This window comes from Genypterus blacodes, unplaced genomic scaffold (assembly GCF_046128005.1).
Source record: "Genypterus blacodes isolate CSIRO-AG114 ecotype Tasmania unplaced genomic scaffold, CSIRO-AGI_Gbla_v1 ptg000143l_1, whole genome shotgun sequence".
In the NCBI taxonomy this organism is placed as follows: Eukaryota; Metazoa; Chordata; class Actinopteri; order Ophidiiformes; family Ophidiidae; genus Genypterus; species Genypterus blacodes.
Window position 1 is genome coordinate 727,331 of NW_027466945.1, and position 20,580 is coordinate 747,910.

Sequence of the window (20,580 nt, forward strand, 5' to 3'; positions counted from 1 at the left end):
GTGGCATGCGGATGATCTGGATGGTTGTGCTGGTCTCTTTACATTCAGGAGTTTGTTTTCTTGCATAACACAGCAGCGTCTAAGCAGCTCTGTGTGCTCACACCGCAGGCGTCTCGTCGCCCCTTCTCTGCGCTCTGAGGGTTTGGAATCGCAGTCAGGAGTGCATGAGGGGATTACGGGATTTAACTGGGACAGTCTAAACAAATCGCAACATTTTAATCAGTGATTTACTGTTTTTATTTTGTGGACCTGTGATTCCGCAGCACAATTACACACCAGCGGTATCGATGTTTATGCGGGAATCCAAATAATAAAAATTCTTTGAGCCATAGCAATAACACATCTGAACCATAAATGAATCGACTAGTTGTTTGGGAGCTAGAGTTGTTGACATTTTGACATAAACACACGTACCATTACACTGTTGGTGTGGATGTTTGTTCTGTCTAGACTAGACTAAGCTTGACTTGCTTTTGTAGCTGCACAACAGAAAATGTACAACAAACTAAAACAAAACCAAATACTCTATGACAATTATAATGTTTAATGCTTCTTCTGGTAGTTTCCAAGGCTTTGCTTCTTAGAAAACAACAGACCAACCAAGAGCGGGAGAATATATGTACACAAGTATCCATAAATTTGTGTAAAAATAGTACTGTACATAGTGCAAATGTAGCGACAGATGACTGTACATGAGTGTGTATGTGTGTATTGAGTGAGTGTAAGTGTGGGAGAAATGTGTGAGAACCAGAGAGTAGTGTGCGAGGGAGGGTATGTAGATTGTCCATCTTGTGTTGCTGTTGCGGAGTCTTGTTGTTAGAGGATTAAAACTCTAATGTAGGTTCTTGTCTGGTGGCTGCAGAGGTGCGTCCCTGACCTCAGAGAGCTGACAAATGACCTGCAGGGCTTTTTGGTCCAGTACGGTACATGAGTCATACCATGCAGTGATGCTTGCAGTTAGGATGCTCTGCATGGCTGAGGTGTAGAATGACATTAAGATGAGGGCATTGTGGCTCAGTGTGACATCTCCTGTGGTCGCATTGGGTCAGTAGGCAAACTGTAATGGGTCAAGGGAGGATGGAGGCTCGAGCACATGTGGTCTTTGATGAGCCTCTCGAAGCACTTAATCATTATTGACGTCAGGGCCACTGAGTGAGTCCTTCAGGCTCGCCGGCCTGTTATTCTTAGGCACAGGGATAATGTCGGGTTTTATAAAATGTGTAAACTACATACTGGGCCAGGGAAGCGTGGAAGGTGGTGGTGGTAAACACCGAAGCAAGCTGGTGATTACAGGCCTTTAACACATGTCCGGAGATGCCGTCTGGTCCAGCTCCCTGCCTGCATTTCACTGGAACAATGGCTGCAGCTCGGTGCTGGGGGCAAGGGTGTCTGAAGCTGCGCCAGCGTTGGCATCGTTCACCTTGAAGAGGTGAAAAAAAGCAATTTAGCTCATTTGTTAAATGGCATCGGCACTCCTCATGCCGCTGGGTTTGAAGCCTGCGACTCTTTGTTGGAAGTGCGACTCCCCTTTTCCCTTGTATTGCCTCTTTGCCTCCTTAACCACCTTCCTCAGGCTGCAAGAGGCCGCTCTGTAGTTGCTCATGTCCATGCAGTCCATGCTTTAAGAGCAGAGCACACAGTCCTGTCTATTCATTGCTTTTGGGTGGGGAAAGTCTGGACCAATGTTGTGGGGACGATGCAATCCACTAGCATGTCAATGAAGCGCACAGCAACCGCTGCAATCTTATCATTGTGTATGGATGGACTGAAACACATCCCAGTCGACGTCACCAAGTGGGTCCTGTAGCATATCGTCTGACCGGGCTGCCGAGCTTAACCTCTCTTGTCATCGGAGATTCCTGTAGAAGTCTTGTATTTTGGTAGGAGGAAAATGGCATTGTGGTCCGATTTCTTGATAGCTGGTCAGGAGATTGATATGTATCCCCCTTGAACAGGCTGTATTAGTCTAAAGTCTGATGTGGCAAGAGATGTGCTGGTGGAAGTTTTGGATGACTTGTTGGAGTTTTTCCTTGTTGAATTCCCCAGCCGCAATGACCACAGTGTCCAGGTGTTTACTTTGTTGGGCGCTCAGCACATCGGGGAGGTCTGATAACGCCTTTGGAATGTATTGTTATCGAAGTCAAAAGTTCTTCAGAAGTTGTCATTTTACACCTTCAACAATCCAAAAGGCCAGAACTGCTACACTGTTATTTCAGCTGTTCTACATTTTGGCTGGATGATGTCATAGATTAGACACGAGATCAGATTTACCTGCTTTCCTCACTCACATGGGAAAATAACTTTCCTTTTTTGGTAACCGCTTGTGACATCTGTATTGGAATGAGATAATATTGTATTGTATGCTGCAAGCAATCCCCATGTATTCCAGGCTGATGACATGTGTGGGTGAGCATAGCTATTTTTAGAAAGGAGTGAGGGAGACATTCCTCAGAGCCACTGCCCTCCCAGATGCACCCCAACCATTTTTAGCACTCCGTCTCTCTCTCTGTCTCTGTTTGTGTGTTTCTCGGGTGGGTGGGGAAAATCAGGGGGTCAGGCCTTGAGGTTGGGCCACTGCCTGCCCCACTGTCACTGTCTGTCTGAACATTAGTTCATTCAGTCGTTTAGTCTGTCCAGCTTAGAAGCTGCTCTGTCAAGAATTGGGCCAAGTATCTGAAAGAACCGATTTAGGTGCTGGACTCGCCCAATACCAATGCCAAGATGACCCGTGACTCGTAAGTTTCTAAGTGTGTTTAGTGAGTGAAAGTGGATGGTTCAATGGGAGATACTGTATGATGTACTGATCAGAAGATCACATTAGTGTCATGCCTTGGAACTAAAAGTGCTGTGCCGCTATAACACGTCTAACTTTCTTACTGTCATAGCACTTCAATAATCATCTTGGATTTGATTGAACAGGCTCTTTGACAACTTATTACTGATGTATAGTACTGTCTTTTTCTAAGCCTGCATGTCTGTGTACCCTACCCTTGTTTCTCATCAGTTAGGGAATTAACTTTACCTTCAGCACCTTCCACCTGTCTAATACAGGCTGAGACAACCTGTCTAAAGCTGTCTGTTTTAACAGATCAGGTGCTTTTATATTTATAGAATGGTGGAGCCTGCTAAAGTCCTCACAGCTCTTTCCAGTTTCACAGGGTAACATTTATCCCATCACAAGGAACTTCTACCAGATTGCTATAAGGCAATGAATGGATTTTTCAAAGCATCACGTAAACACCATAATTACTTTGAATTGAGCATAAATCAATATAAGCTTATTATGTGTTACTAATGGAGTATGGTACGTATGTAAACATATAGACTCGGTCACAAGGGGGTGGGTCACTGTTGTCATGTTCATGTCTGAAGTCCTTATGTAGCTGAAGAAACCTTTGAAGAAGTTAATCTTTCACTCATTCCTTTATGCCAGTTGGATGTTTGTGTTAATGGCAGGGTAGGGTAAATGTAGAATCTGTTAGGTAGTAAATGTGACAGTTGAGTTAGAGTTGTGATTTGGCTTTTAAGTCGTTCTCTAGTCACTATATTTGTGTCTAAAGTTTGTGTCCCATCTACATGCCAACTGTGGTCTGTCTGGCTCTGAGCACTGCAAATTTGCTTGGCAACAATGACATCATTGACCACAGGTGTAATGACAGCAACACTGAGTTATGCTGAATTATGCTCTGTGTTGAGCACCCCCCCCCCCACACACACACACACACACACACACACACACACTCACTCACACATTCTTGAAATATTTCTCTCACAAGTGCCACACACGTCACTTTGACATGTTGACAAGATGGGTCGACCTTGACTGGTATGTCAAAAAGTTGGACATGTGAGCTTTCTTGTAGTTAAATAATGTCAAAGACTGATACTTGAGAGTGTGAAACAAAGAATACATTGGCTTGGCGTCTGCCCAAAGTACTCATTGACTGAATCAGCCAGTAGTGATCGTTCAAGGCTGAAGCCAAAATATCTGCATGGCATCAGTTGTCGATTTAGCATTTCCACTTCCCGATTCCTCTTTCAAGTGCTGGTATTTTTGTGAGCACACCATGTTTTATGAGTCTCTGAGAAAAAGCCAACACATCAGGTTTAGTAAGGGCATCAATTTCAACTTCAATGAATCTCTTTTGGTATTTTTCCCTCATTTACATAGAGTTTAAGATGTGATGTTTGGCCGTTAGAGCAGCCACCTTTGTTTGCTGTGGACTGATGAACTGCTTTTCTTGCAGTTGTCAAAAACCCTACTATTATTCTAATTATTGTTTTTTTCTGCTGTATGAGCTGAAGTTATTGAATTTCTAGTAAGTACTCTGACAAAAAACCCTTTTCACACTCAAGCCTGTATCATCTTGTCATTATATAATGCCAGCACATCTTTGTACGTTGTGCCTTTGTTACACAGGCATCTCTTTAGCTATCAGAAATAATTTAGGAGCTGAGGCCAAGAAACATGTACAGACGATTAGTCATGATACTTGTTCTTAATCATTAGCATAGGAGCAAACTGTCCCTGAAGCAGTTAAACTTAAACATTACTGTAGACGTTTGTGATAACCTATTTATATACATAGATATTGGATGATTATATTTAAATATGGTGCTATAGCAAAGGAAATGGCCAAGGAGTGTGGGGCATCTGTCTACCTCAGTGTTTATCTCTTAACTCTTTGCTCTTAACATTTAGTAATTCAAGTTTGCTAGCAGTAGGATTAGCTAGGTAGCTAACATGATCAATTTCCTTTGTAATTAACTAGCGGTGGACTAGTATCAGGCGGCTGACTCAATCTTTGGCTCTTTTGCATTGCCTCCGGTGAGGAAGTGGTGATATTGCCACGGTTTGTCAAAGATTAGATTAAATTTAAATTGCGTAAAATGCAGGTTAATGGAAACGTCACGATTGACCTTAACACACCTTCCGGCTGGTGATGTTGTCATTGTTGCAGGTCTGCTTTCATGGCTATCGTGTCATCTTTATCTTAAACACACCACCCATGTAGTCCTGTCGGTGCTTTTCCAAGTGTCCAGATTTCCTTTATACTGTATACTGTGTTTCAAACTAAAATCCCTCCACCAGCACATCGGCTGAGTGCTGAGCTCTGTTTTTCTGTTGTTCCTCTTCTGTGTGCTCTCATGTAAAATGATCTGCATTAATTTCAGTGTGGAAAAAAATCCTTTGGGGAGAAAGGACAAACGCTGTGTTTTTTTTCTATGTATCTAGGTCAGATTTGCACATTAGGCAGTATTAGCTCTTTGCCTGTTGTATTGAATGGTAACTCTATCATCTCATCAGAATGCTGACGGTACCAGTATGGGTCCACATCCTGTCACCTGGTGGTCCACCTGACTGCCTCTTGGTATGAACCTGCAGGGGCTTTTCATGGCACATTAAAAAACTGTTATCTGTTATTGGAGATGTAGTTGAAGGTGTAGTTCTTAATATACGATGCGTCGATGCAATGTTATAAATCAAACTCCAGTAAGGAAGAGTTACCTCACACATACTACATCTCTCTCTCTTTCTCTCGCCTGCTTGCTGTGATAGCTGATGTGTTCAGATGGGTTTTAACGGCGTACTTAAGTGAGATATAAATCTGCTTTCATCATAAGCCATGTTTCCATTCCAGTTTTGTACAGAACATAAGCAACATTTTGAAAAGTTGACAAAATTCAAATGTGAAAGGGCGCTGTTACCATGAAGTGATGTGAATGAATGTTATGTGAATATGGTTTGTTTTTCTCCTGAGATTAGATGAAAATATGGAGCAGCTTTCCACGGTGATGTTGCTCCCTGGGAGTTGATCATTATATCCTCAAAGCTGTCTGTATTTGGGCCAAAGGCTTGGGCTACGTTGAGAGAAATTGACATTGGAAGGATTAGAGTAACATGGTGCACCAAGACCATTCAGCCCAAATTCATCTTGACAGCTTTATTTGAGCTGTTGATAGCAGAGCTGAGCGAAGTAACCATAGGTCCGTTGGCCCAATATCTCATCCATCATCCAACAAGATTTCTGCTATACAGCTCTCATTTATTCACTCCCCTCTAGACATAAAACACTAGATGACATGTACTTCTTTACTTATCGACTTGCTACAAATTGCACTTCATACGACACGGTCTGTAATAGCGTGACAAACTACCACAAATCGCACTGCAGACAGAACCGCAACAAGAATGTGCAAAAGGAACATATGCGTATACCAGAAAGTATTCCTGAATATTTATTGATGGGACGATATCGAGTTCGGGGTGCCCCACATGACGATTTCATGTAACACATAGTGTGATGACAGGCCTGCACGTACCATAGCCTGGATATTCATATCGGAAGCTTCACTCACTCTCCAAGGCATTTCTGTTGACCTCGAGAGTGTGTGTGATTGTGTTTACGTGTGCAATTAGCAGGACTTCACATACAATAGCCTGGGTATTCATAGTTCCAACACGTAATTCATTCATATCAAGTCAACAAGTGCTTTAATAGCTGAGCTGATTTATCAGACTATAAATGGACTTTAATTTAGGCGTTTTGTTTATGATTGCGTTCACACTTTGCTCTGTGTCTGTACTTCTCTGCCATCAGAGGGGGGCACTGTACCTGCATAAGCATCCAAGTGCTTCTTATCCACACACAGGTTCTCCTGAAACAGACGATGTACATTTAGGCAGCACAATGACATCGGTAGGGAATATGCAGACAGTCGGCATTCATGGGTTGTAAACAAGCCGTTTACATCATGTGGACTGACCCATGTTGACGGATAATTCCCTATATCAGAATGGCAATTTGAAAGAACTGAGTGTAGCAGGGATATGCCACCAATTGAGATTAATTTAATCTGACATGCGAATAAGGAAACATAGTAACGCCTCCTTAAAAGCAAACAAAGAGTCAAAGAATGTTTATGAATGAGGGAACATGATTGCATGATGGTATCTGCCGCCACCAACACATTAAATCAGGTGCTGTGTTTTATGAATTATTGCATACAGCGTTGTAATACATACAGATTACCTACTGTCATCTTTATGGATAATTAAATCTGTACACTTTGTGCACTGTTGAGATTTTCCTTAACATACACACAGCAGTGTTTAGTACAGCTGATAAAAAGGGGAAATGTGAAAATGAATTGTAGCCTGGGCTCATAGAAACGTGCTTTAAATACACTGCACATAAATGCGTCATATTAAGGCAATGGATCTAAAGCCTAAAAGGAGAATCCCTTTGTAAAGACTGTACATTTTTGAGATGGAGGGAAGTGCTTAACTAATCGTTGTTCCAGTGCCGCGTAACTAATTCTTTTTTAGAGAGAGAGAGAAAGAGAGAGATAAGTGGGGTGGGTTTAACATGAGCTAGAAATGGCAGGAGTGACAGGATTGCCACACAAATAAAGGGGAGCAAGCAGCAAGATGGAAAGAATGGTGGAAGCTGTGGGCAGATGAATGGGAGAGTGAGCAAGTGAGAGCGCAACGGTAAGCGATAGAGAGTAACGTGCCTTACGTGAATCTCAGATGAACATTTCAGGCTCGGGGATGCTGCTGCAGTGATTTCCCCCCGAGCAGCCCTCGCCACAGAGCTTAGGCAGCACAAAATTGGGCTGTGGACAAGTGTGAGCCTGTTGCCTGGATACCTCTACAGTCTTCCCGGTGGTGAAAAGCAAGGGATTTTACCATGTGGGTCTGCTCACTGGTGATACTATCATGGGAAAAATGGATGACTCCTCTGGTTGGTTTCTAACTGTCTTGCAGGCATCGCATGTATCGAAATGGAATTATCCTGATTTGGGAGCTGAAATGAAAGGTGGTGGGGGTGGCTAACACTCTGCTTTGGATCATGAACAAAACAGTTCGGTAGGTGGGCAGAGGAACCACGGCGATTACCTTAGTGACCAACAGACAAGTGAAGGTTGAGAAAAAAGAGACGAGCCAAGGAAGGGAAGGCTGGAAGAGGAAGAAAGGGGAGACGAGGAGGAGTGTGAGTGGGTGGGATAAACAGGAAACCAGGGAGCAGCTAGCAGGCTGCGTTGGAGCCATGCAGATCCAGTCTTCTGGTCCACAATCAAAAGACTCAACCTTCATCCTCAGGCAGAGATGTGTGCTGGCCTCAAAAATGGAAGTCCACCGGTATGTATCTGCTGTCAGAAAGTCGTCTTTTCAGTGGGTTCTTTCTTTCGTTCTCTCGTAAGTGTTCTCTTGGGTCCTTGTTATCCTCAGGATCATTACAAGCGTCTTAATTACTGCTCAGTTGAGTGTGACACAGCTGTCCAAACCAGACGGGACCTGACGGCTCGCATCCAAACGGGCCACAAATAAGGCTCTGATCAGGTTCAAAATTTCATGTTCAGGTGCTGTGATGAAGTCTGTCTATGTATTGCACATGCGAGAGAATAGACATGATGTATGTGAGGGAACAGTCAAAAGGAAAATCTGACATGTGGAAACCCGATGTACGATTATAATGAAACTGAATGCTGGTGTGAGAATGGTTGGAAGTTTTCTCTGGTTGCCTACGGGTTGGACTCGAGTCTCTCGGAGTGTCGGGTCACAGCCAGGTACAGATGAAACACTGCTCTGTGTCGGGGCACGCTGGACTCTAACATGAATTTGGTCAGACTACAGATGTGTTTGGATTCAAAACATGGTGTGTATCGAGTTCTGGTGTTTACTTCAGAAATGTAAACATGTTATAATCCTCATCCCTAATTTGCTCAGAGGAAGTAGTTTAGAAATGACCCTTTTTAATTTAATCACTCTAACGCAACAGCTGTATTTTAATGAAAGTTAATAAAGAAAACATCCTGTAGATTCATTTCTTCTTGACAGATGGGTGATGTTTCACACCATAAAAGTTTAAAGCAGAATGGAGCTGCTGCATGCAGGGTCAGCCCTGGCTCTGTGGGGGTAACAGCAGCACTGTAGCACATAGCCCCAAACCCTAGAAAAACACTATAAACAACCATAATCTTTAGTCAAGAGCTATCTGAGCTTATTTTCCATTATTACTAGCAATTTTACATGAAATTGTCGCTTGTTGAAGGGTTCAATCATCACTATGGAGAGATCATCCCTATTGGCACGCTCACTTTCTCTCTCGAGCTCACTTTGTTCTGTCACTCGGCATGTTTTTATGCACTTTGATTCTATTGTGCTTAAAGCAGTAACAGACCTAGATTATGTGATTTGTAAATGGATTTATTATGGCACGTAATGTCTTATTGGGAGCATTCTGCCTTTGCGTGTATTTCTTTAGTGGGCAGACTCCTCATACAGTGGTTACACAACAGATACATGTATACTCGGTGGAATCTTTTAGTTATCAGTTGTCTTTTCTTGCATTTGTAGTCATTTTCATTTTATATACCCAAGAGAAGTGTTTAATGATGATGATGAAGAAGCATGGTTAGATAAAATTGTCAGCTCTAGTTTCACAGTAGTTTATGTAATGTATGTACTTTTATACATACACTACATAACAAACATACATTCAGAACGTGAATATTTGGAAAGTCAACAGAAGCATTTTTGTTTTCGGTGGAAACTTGTCGGCTCAGAAGGTGTTTCTCCCTCAACCCGCTGTGCTTGAAACAGGCCCATACAGTCAATCTGAAGGCATCAATTGTTGGTTTCCATAGTTATATACAAGCTGTGAATGCTGATTTGTGGCCGGTCCGGTCCAGACCTCTTCCATTATCAATGTCCTCTCTGTCCCTGTGTGAAAAAGCCCCCGGTACAGCGCTCTTGTAAAAACCTGCCAGATCTCCAGTTGACATACAGGCCACAGTCTAAAACCTGGAATTACTCTGAATGTGTTTCTGTTGTCCTCCTACTACGTTGTACACACAGTGACCCCACACACACACGCACACGCACACACCCACTGTCGGCAAAAACAACAACCTGGAGCGTGTTGGGACCTTTTTCTGTGAGGTTCTATGTGGGATGAAATGAGAAGCTTGGAAACTGAAAATAGTGTAGTGGCACCTACCTACTGACCGTTTTGGCTGATTATCGGGCGTAATTATAGGATTAAAAATGGACGAGTAACCAACGGATTTGTGGGGAAGTTTTGAAACTAACTGCGAGTGGTTGATTCCAAATGCTGACTTTCTGTTCTTAGCAGTTGCTCTTGATGTCTGGGCCTCTCCAGACGTGACAATAGAAGCCTCTGTAGTGCCAGAGCCAGGCATTTATCAGAAATCATTGTCGATGACCGTGTCTGGCTGACATTTCCCTCAATCTTCTTGTTTGGGCGGTCTGGGCTTTCTTGAAAAAAGACAATGGGCTTCATTTATCAACCCTGCGTACAAATGGATTTGTGCGTATCCTGTGCATTTACCAGTGGTCGGGACCACGTGAAGAAAAATATGAACAAATCTGTGTCGGACATTTTTTTAAATTGTGTAAACATAATGTAAACAAACAATGTTATAAGGTAGTGCTGGGATCAGAGAGGTCTGCATAGATTCCCCCTCCTGTGTGAGTAATGTGCTCTTTTTGGAGATGTGATGAGATTATTTTTCTTTAACCCCTTGCCTGAAGCTAGGCTGTTCAGTATTCTTCAGACAAAGAGGTCTCAGAGAAAGACATCATGACTGCAGAAACCACAGTGTGTCAGAATACACAGCTCGCCAAATGCTCTGTGGAGTCTTAAACGACTACAGAATCTATGTTGGCATTCTGGATTGATATCCTACATTCCGGGGATCGTTTAGAGACGGGACACATGCTGTTCCCGTCCTGCATCCGCTGGCCTTTTTATCGTCTAGTGACTCAGCACTGTCCACCATGTGCTCCAGTCACCTCCTCTGTGCTGCTGTGGGCTGTGGTGGAGGGTCAGCAGCAGCAGATTGCCACAGAAGCTTGGCAACAGAGAGGTCTTTGCTTCTAGTTTCAGCTTCTAGTGTAACGCATCGCTATGGCACACAAAGACATGACCTCTGTTTGTTTTTTTGTCATCATGCCTCAACTCAACTTCAACAGAATGGATTCAATTTCCCAGAAACTGTTTTTTTTTTCTTCTTGTCCTCTTTTTGTGGCATTCATCCATTCAGCCTCTGCAACCTCTTCATTTCAAAGTGAAACAAGAGTCATTTTAGAGCATACAGTTCTACAAAACTAGCTGCCTTTTTGATGTTTTTGTGCGTTTCCTTGTGCTTATGTCACTCAGTCAATGCAGACCTGTTTGATTTTGTCTGGAGTAAAAACAATCTAAACAGTATGAGGTTTACTATGCCAAGATAAGAGGCTATATAAACACGCATCATGTTTTGAAACGGAGCTATAAATGTTCTAATGGTTCACCTACACTCCACCTGTCACCTGACGCAGTGACAGACTGAATAGAGCACTTGAGAGATACGAAGCCCTACATAACCTAACACCGCCAACCGCCGTGTCATCATCGAGTGTGCCTGGCAGGGTGGCAAAGATGGAGAATTTTGTATTTGTTGTTGCAACCGGCTTCCAGTTCTTCCGACCAGTGTGTCTGATGACACGGATTGAATTTCATTTGAAGACAACACGGAGGGAAAGAACATAACTACCTCCATCCATCCATCACATGCTAAAGTAATGCTGTTTCAGATGGAAGAATGGAACTCTTATTGAGCACATACGGCCACATGCTCATCCGACAGTGGTAGGGATGATGAGTATCCGCATTAGAATGTAGCTTTGGTGAAGCCACATGATATTGCAAATGATTGACTACAATTGTAAACATGTGTGTATGTTATTCGACACTGCTGAAGTCATCGGTCAGCCTGTGATCTTGCCTAGTGAATAGCAATGCAGAGACTCACTCTCTGTCTGTCTCTCCCTTCGTCCGTCTCTCTCTCTCAAGATTCTGTGTGTCTTCTCACTCTCTGCTGTCTCACTCACTCATTCATTCTTCTGCAGTGGGTATTATCTCAGGGTTCCTAGGTACAGTATAATACACCACACACACTGTTTCTGTGTGTATATTAGTAAGGACAAAATGCTGTTGAAGTATATATCACATGGAAAATGTTAAGAGTGAATACATTTGTGCAGAGTATTGAATCTGGAGTGATTGTATTTGGGATAAGTAGTCCGTCACTTACCGCCCTGCCACTACTTCACTTTGTCTTCTTCTCTTGCTGATGCAGACAGGAGTGCAACAGAGTGTGTGAGTGCATGCTGGAATAAAAAAGTGTAAGCTGTAGTAAGATGACTCATGATTAAAACATCTTTGTGATGGCAGCATGATGGGGGAAAGTTTTCCCCCCTACTAGCTCAGTGTAGGAATGCTTCTATATGACTTCCGTTCTCTATCAAACCGTGTGTGTGTGTGTGTGTGTGTGTGTGGAACTCAAATTTCAACTTTAATTTTCAACTCCTTTGTTGTTTTATAAATCTTCATTGCAAAAACCTCACCATTGTCTCACATATGGCATTAAAACATTGGAAGGAGAGGAGCACTGCTGGTTAATAGCTCCCTGTAGAATCCACTTCATGTAGAGGTGCAGATGTTTATTTCCTCTTTATGGTGTAGAGATTTTGTTCTTGTCTGTGTGGTCTCTGCTTTTCTGCATGCCTTCTCCTGATAACTTACATATGGAGTGAACGGCAAAGGAGAGAGGAGGGTAAGTAAAGTAGTGAGGCCAGATCAGCAGCATAAGAAGATGCACATTAGGGGAAAAGAGAGAGAAGCTCCTTCTAGCCAAACACAGCTGTACTCCCCCTAAACATAAAAAAAACCCCTTGGTCCTTTCCCGGGTCACATATCTATGTTCTGTCTTCATTCTGTGGACTCCTCATGTGTCCCACGCCCACGTTTGGCAAAGACTTTTACAAGAACAAGAAAAAAGCTTCCGTTGTTGGTCCCACTTCACAACAATTCTGGTTGACAGAGGTGGGTGGGGGTGCAGAGATGAGCCCACATGGAGATGGATAATGGGATAATGATGATACCACAATATGGCTGTTTTCCAATATGGCACAGTGCTATGCCAAATAGTAATAGGGAACATAAAGAAACCTGGAATCTAACTAATTGTACATTAGCAGAGTGCATTGTACTCGATGATGCTTTTTTGCCTTTACTGCTTTGGAAACATAGGGGTGTAAGATAATTGCATCAATCTGAGTCTTTGATGAGAAAATGAATCATCCTGGAAGCGTATTTTTCCAGAAAAATACTCCTAGATTGGAATCTTATAGGAACATTAAACAATTGTATCCTTATGGAGCAGTAAACTTTATGAACTGAGTAGGACTATAGAGTAGTATGCTTTATTGACTGAGAGTAGTAACAATAAGCCTAATCAGTGCTTGTTTTTGAGTGGGCCAAACTAAACAAAGGCTGTTGGACTGTTTCTCCCTTTTTTGGACTGCTTTAGAAACCTAGAATAGTTTTTAAAAAATTGATTTGACTGCTCTGGATCGCACAAAGCTTTTACATAATGTCCAAAATCTGTACTTAATGAGCCGGTGTTGGTTTAAGTCTATTAAAAGAATTTGTAAATATGTTCCATGTGTGAGAATGTGTCTGCTGTGTCGGGCAAATTTGTGAAATCGCAGATAATAGAGCTTGTGTATGCAAGTGTGATTTTGCAAAGGGATTTCCTCCCTTGACTTTATTCTTCATTCAATGCATTTACATACACTTTAAAATGGTGGTAATGTAATTATGACAAATGCTTGATGTGTATTCCCACAATGACAGGACTCGTTTGTGACTTAATAGGCTCAATGGCCGCCAATTTCTTATCCATAAAATTGTTGATGGCCACTTTCACACCTGCAGCATGACGTGTGTGTGTGTGTGTGTGTGTGTGTGTGTGTGTGTGTGTGTGTGTGTGTGTGTGTGTGTGTGTGTGTGTGTGTGTGTGTGTGTGTGTGTGTGTGTGTGTGTGTGTGTGTGTGTGTGTGTGTGTGTGTGTGTGTGTGTGTGTGTGTGTGTGTCATTTGGAAAAGTGAGAAAGCATCAATCGCAGAGCCCCTGGAAGAGGTGGTCTTGGTGTGTTCAGCCTGCCTGATGGAGACATGTCAGTCAGAGATGAACGGTATATATGGAGTTTATCCTACATTGGCTCCAACTCAGATTAAAGGCGTAACATGGATGGATAATATGTATTACTTTATCTGATTCAAGGTCAAAATCAATCCTCAGTATGATTCTTTGCAGACCTGAGTATCTCAAGACTGACGGGGGAAGACTATTTTTAATTACTGTGTCAAAGGTCAAAGCAGTCTGTGAGAGATCAGGTTTTGCTCCTTTGAGATCTCAAGGGACTTCATAAGTATCTACTATGGAATCTTTTCCGCACTCTTAGTCCTCCCGTTTCTTATCGATCCCTTTTCACTTCATCTCCCTCTCTGTTCAATCTCCACCCGGACCCTGCTGTCTCCACTAACCTCTCACCCACAGCTGCCACCCCACCCCCCCTTCCTTTCAAGACTTCAGAGCTCTGCTGGTCTTCTTTGAAGTCAGGGCCGTTCTTAAATAACAGCCTCATTAACATTAATGAAGGAGATGAAAATATTCTCATCTCATTCCCTATTCTCCATTCCTATTCTTGGCGGAACCTTGTGTGAGTGTGCGTGTGTGTGCGTGCGTGTGTGTGTGGAGGCCACCTTTTGTACAACACAGGTGGAAACTGAGGAAATGGCTGGATATTGAAAAGGTTGTTTATTCAACCCAGTGTCTAAATACAGTACATACATACAGTTTTGGTGTTTGTAACTGATCTTGTATGATTAAATGTGCAGCCATTCATTTAATTTAAAGATAATTGTAGTGTTCCTCTCCTCTATAATATAATCAGTGTTTGGCAGGAGAATTAATGCAAAAAGGCCAGAGTCAAAGATCTACAAATTACATTAAGAAGCTCCAGAGAATCTGGCATGAAAACTATATATTTTTTAAAAACCAGTAGGTATTCTGCAGGAGGATTGAATGTGTGTGTGTGTCTGTCTGTGTGGTTCTCAGTCATCCAGATCATGGTATCCAAGTTTATTCCTGGGAAACTGGACACTTTGACTTTGTCTCTCATCAGTTCTGACTGACTTGCAGGGATTCCCAGAATTCACCTCTGTGGAGTTGTTGCTAGTCCTGATTAGTCATTATCAGGGTTGTTGATACTTCTGATTAGTCCTCCTGGCTGCTGTATTGATTGTCCTTTCCTGTGGCCGGTTGTGGGTGGTTGTTTAGTCTCCTGGGGGGAGGGATGAAAGAACAGCATTGTACGTGGGTGATAAGTGGTCGTCTTCTCCTCTGTTCAAAGATGGTCTCTCTATCATGACATGGATTGCTTCTTTTACCCCATTTTCAAACCTTCCACTCAGAAAGTGTATATTGTTGCAAAAGACCCCACTACCAAACCCAAGAGAGGCAATCAGCTGTGTGCAGTCCAACAACATTAGACAAACACGTGGCTCAACACAGGAGAGCCAACTCCTCAAAACTACACTCAGCAGTTCACCTGCACTCGACAGACAAGGGACACTCTTGCGAATGTGTGTGTGTGTGTGTGTGTGTGTGTGTGTGAGAGAGAGAGAGGGGGGGAAGGATATTTAAACACTGCAATTGACAGTAATTTGATTACTTTCATCTATTGCATGGTGTGTTTCTGTGCATTTGTGTTGCATTTTAAATACTGTAGGTGGCAGTATCTCCTGTCAGAACATTCTATACACTGACTGAGCTGGACTGTTTACGTGTTGCATCACCACTATATATAATCAAAGTTCAGAGCATACCTAAGGGTATTCTGGCTTTAATCCAGTATGTGTAGTATCTGAATGAACTCGGAGATTGTTACAGATGTTAACTTTTTCTGTCTGTCTCCCCGTAGTGAACAGAGTATCTGCCAAGCTCGAGCCGCTGTTATGGTGTACGATGATGCCAATAAGAAGTGGGTCCCAGCTGGTGGTTCCACAGGCTTCAGCAGAGTTCACATCTATCACCACACAGGCAACAATGCCTTCCGTGTGGTGGGCCGCAAAATTCAAGATCATCAGGTTAGTGCATGTTTAGTGGAATTGAGGGAGTGCAGCAATAAATCAATCAACTTCACTTTTTCCATTGTGTGTGTAAAATACCAACACTGAGGCTTATATTTACTGTAAATTTGAGGCAGTTTTTTGGGAGCAAATGACTGATAAAGTGCTTTTCCGTATTTATTAAAGCTGTGCCTGTTTAAGAAGAAGTAGGTGTAAAGTTGGAGCTAACTGAAGACAGCTTGATCAGGCTGGTAGAAGAAGACAGGGGAAGGGAGAGATCAGATAATTGGGACAACTATTTTTCCAACAATATTTTTTTAGCTACAAAAATCATTTACAATCATTCACAATTAACTTAATTAACTCTCCAGTGAAAAATATTTTTTTTTGTTTTGACGGCTTTGGGGGCAAACTGGTATGGGCTTGGCCAGGAAATACTATTTTGCTTTGTTCAAATCTCCTATTTTATGTGAACACTATATGGAACTGTTGAGACTGAAGAGAGACTGAGAGCTAAGCCTGAAAGCAAAACTCGAATCTTACATTCCAACTCTGTGGTCATCATCTCTGGAAACGTGACCAAAACAATTAGATCATAGATATGAGTGGCTGTAATTAGTTTCCTCTCACAGGGGTGAGGAAGTCGGGCATCTGGAGGGAGTGTAGAATCACTGGTCCCTTGTACTGAAAGGTGAGAGGAAACCACGGGGCAGACCCAGAATATGCAGGAAGGAGATTATTCCATATTGCCTTGGAAGTCTTGCAGTCACACCATAACATAATAAAATGCTGTTTCTGTTTCAATTTAAATACAACCGACTACATCAGGGGTCAGCAACCTTTATTATGAATAGAGCCATTTGTTGTTGATGAAAAAAGGTGTCTTGAGGTCCTGAGCCGCAAAACACATTTGAGCCTTATAACGAAGATAACAATCTAAATTAGCCCATCAACATTACTAATCATTGTAAACGAGCATTTAAATAAATGTTTGACCACATGTGACAACTCTCAAGTGGACTACATAAGATAATTTGGTACTTTAACTCTGCATTTCCATTTCAATAATATCACGTTTTATATTTATGAAATAATGGCACTATAACAAAAACCTTTGTTTGTTGCTATTACCAACAAAACTTAACAATTGTTAAGTGGAGAAGTTGTGTTTGGCCCATCACAGTCAACTGGGTCTACTGGAGCTGAACTGATGTCCCTCCTTTTGCTGACTGGTGATGTTTGTTGCCAGTCTCATGTCTTTGACGGTCTTTGCAGTTAGAGGCATTTTCGGAGCTATCTCTGTTTTGTTTTTGACTGAGAATAGATGCACTGATATTTTAATGAATGACTCGTTCATGTATTAACGTCCTGGAGATGAGCAAACGAGCTGCATGAGGCTCAGGAGACGCAGGTTGCCGACCCCTGAACTAGATGAAGGACATTATTTTGCAACTGTTTAAAATTCTCATTGAAAATTATCTCAGCAAATTGTCATCACTCATCTCTCCACATTGCCTCCTCTTGCCCACCCACTTGTGTAATCAACAGGTGGTGATAAACTGTGCCATTCCCAAGGGACTGAAGTACAACCAGGCCACACAGACGTTCCACCAATGGCGCGACGCTCGCCAGGTCTATGGTCTCAACTTTGGCAGCAAGGAGGATGCCAATGTATTTGCCAGTGCCATGATGCATGCTCTGGAGGTGCTCAACTCCCAGGACACAGGTAAACGCACATCAAAGTATTACCCAGCAGCTGTCACATAACGTGTGTGTGTGTGTGTGTGTGTGTGTGTGTGTGTGTGTGTGTGTGTGTGTGTGTGTGTGTGTGTGTGTGTGTGTGTGTGTGTGTGTGTGTGTGTGTGTGTGTGTGTGTGTGTGTGTGTGTGTGTGTGTGTGTGTGTGTGTGTGTGTGTGTGTGTGTGTGTGTGTGTGTGTGTGTGTGTGTGTGTGTGTGTAATTTCAATATGATCTCAGATTCAAATTGTTCTCACTTTGTGCCCTCATTCCATCTCTTAGTTGCCCACCTAAAATTCACACAGAAGCCCTATGAAGATGACAGGGTTTCCCCTTTCACCTCTCTGTTTTGGTTCTGTATTTTTGTACCGGCAGCTGCTCTCCATGTCTCCTATTCCAGTCACAGGCGTCTTTTGACCTGACAATCCAACTAAAACATGGGGCTCGTCATCCATCATTCTCTCAGAGGGGTTTTTCAACCTCCCACAGGACAGATGAGCAAACCCGGAAACTCATTTAAGACTTGTGCTTATATGATTGATCTACTGTAACGATGACTTAAATACTCTCTGAAGTGCATGAACAGCAGTTGTCTGATATTCTCACCATAACCATTAGTTAATTAGATTCAGATATGGTCCTGTAAACACATTCCATTCCAAAGATCAAACTGATCAGGCAAAGGTACAGAATCATCAGGCAGAGGTCCAGAAACGGGTAGCAAGCACGGTTCAAAACAAACAAGCAAATCTGGCAACAGTACATACTAAGGAGGTAATGAGCAAATGAGATGTCATGTGTGTGGCAAAATGTGTGTGAGACTGGAGAACAAACGGGGTGTGTGAGAGGAGCAGGAAGCCCCAGCAGAGCCCATGACGCTAATGTGAATGAATGAAGTGTTTGGGACAGAGGATTGTAGAGACAAACAACAGGGTGACCAGATGTCCCCGTTTTCTGCGGATAGTCCCCATTTGTGGCGGCTGTCATCGTTTGATTGGTTCATGCTTGCTTGTCATGATGAAAGCGCTGCTAGTGGGGATTCCCTACCAATGTGATTCCTCCATCAGTGCACTTTCTCACTGCATGTTGGGAAAAGGGGTTAGTGTGTATGTGTGTGTGTTTGTGTATTATTACTTCTGCCTCAGATACATTTCTGACATTTCTGCAGTAAGCCAGCAGGCCTCCTTGGAAGCTCCCTGTGATTGGCTATAGACCCATTCTGTAATTTCATTGTCAAAGATGCTCTCTTGTTGTCGTGTAGCAACAACAGAAAGCTGGAGGGAAAACAGACTACAGTTTCCATGGTGCCCCGATTTTTGAAAGACGGGAAAAAGTCTGATGCCAGATGCAAACTACAGCGTTAACACACACACGCACACACACAGTGGTGTATAAACTAAAAAGAGGTCCAAGCTGAACTCTCATGTTATCATGGAGTCAGAAGGACAATAGAGGGAAGACAACTAAGACTTGGAGGAAAAATACCCAAGTTTATTGTATTAAGTTATTACTCATTGGCCTTTCAGTCAGATTTCAGATTTTTCTGTGTGTGTTTTGTGATCAAAATCAGTGATTCTGTGGCGGTAATTTAATGTTCACGGGTGCAAACAGATTGCTGAACATTTCAAATTTCTGAGCTGCAACGTCGGCAAATCGCTGAACTCTGTGCCAAGTGCGCCCAGTTGATCAGCAAAATGCACAGTCGGGAACACAGCGGTGGAGGTTTGTCAGTGTTTGGCCACAGGCGCAGCTTGGCTTGTAAAGCTCTCACTGCATCATACACGTTTGTGATCACACATCCCTGAAGCTGGAGGTTTAGCGGTGTGAGATGCTTCGTTATGTCGTACTAAAAAAAGGCCAGCTCACATCTCCACTTTCCGTCCCGGAGCTCTGTGGTGTCTTTCCCCCCCTTTGCATTTCCAAAACAGAAAACAGGCCAAGCCACTTGTTGCTGGGCAGATCAGAAGTGGTGTGTCACTCTGTCATACTATCCCCTTCGTCCGATACTGTTTTCTTCATCATCCCTCCCTCCTGTCACTCAGATATTTTAAGTTTGGCTACACACAGACACACACACACACACACACACACTCAGGGCAGTGGGTTGGAGTCAAATATCCAGCAGTCCTATATAACATTGCTCACGATACGTTATTGGCACATGGTAGTAGGACTAAAGTTTGGGCCCTACTTCCTGTTTCCCCCTTACCCAGCCCCCAAAATAACTCTTTAACATGAAGGAGGAAACCATCAAACATAAAAAACAAGGATAGCATCAATAAAAGCCACACTCATAGTTCACCTCATGTCCTCTACGTCAGTTTGTAGTAGAAGCAAACTACAGTTAAGATGATCTCAGTCAGCAATCCTACGATGAAATGAATCCTGTGTAAATCTCACCCTTGATTGTTTCCATTTGTGACCAGGGGCCTCATTTATAACCGTAAACTTTCTAGCTAACTTTCTAGCTGCTGGACAAGGACAAGGACAAGGACTCAGAAAGAACAGGAAGGAAGGATAAGGCGGTTGTCTTTCTTTTGCCTCTCCTTTGCAGCCGTTGTCACTTTCATTGGCACCAAAGCAGGTGAAATTGATTCGCAATCACTTGTGCTTCCTAAATGGACAGATTGATATCCGTGAAGTTGAACTGACTCAGTGTAATACCGTGATGATTAAGTGTTCCCTTAATTCTTTTGAACAGCGTACTTTGAAGGGCTGGCATAAAGAGAAATTGCACCCATAACACTGCCTGTGTTATCTACAAGCTGCAACATTGAGACATTCAGGCTTCAAATCACCAAGGATATGGAATTCCTCCTCCAGCTGCAGTGAAAGGATGTTTTTTTCTGCTCCCA

The 20,580-nt window shown here is 42.8% G+C and overlaps 1 protein-coding gene across 1 annotated transcript in view; it reads left to right on the forward strand.

The window, feature by feature from the left end:
* enah (ENAH actin regulator) overlaps positions 1-20,580 on the forward strand; it is a 47,759-nt gene that overhangs the window by 6,999 nt on the left and 20,180 nt on the right. The window contains exons 2-3 of the mRNA XM_076165258.1: positions 15,841-16,006; positions 17,537-17,714. Of these exons, the coding sequence (XP_076021373.1) occupies positions 15,841-16,006; positions 17,537-17,714 (344 nt within the window). The remainder of the gene's footprint in view (positions 1-15,840; positions 16,007-17,536; positions 17,715-20,580) is intronic.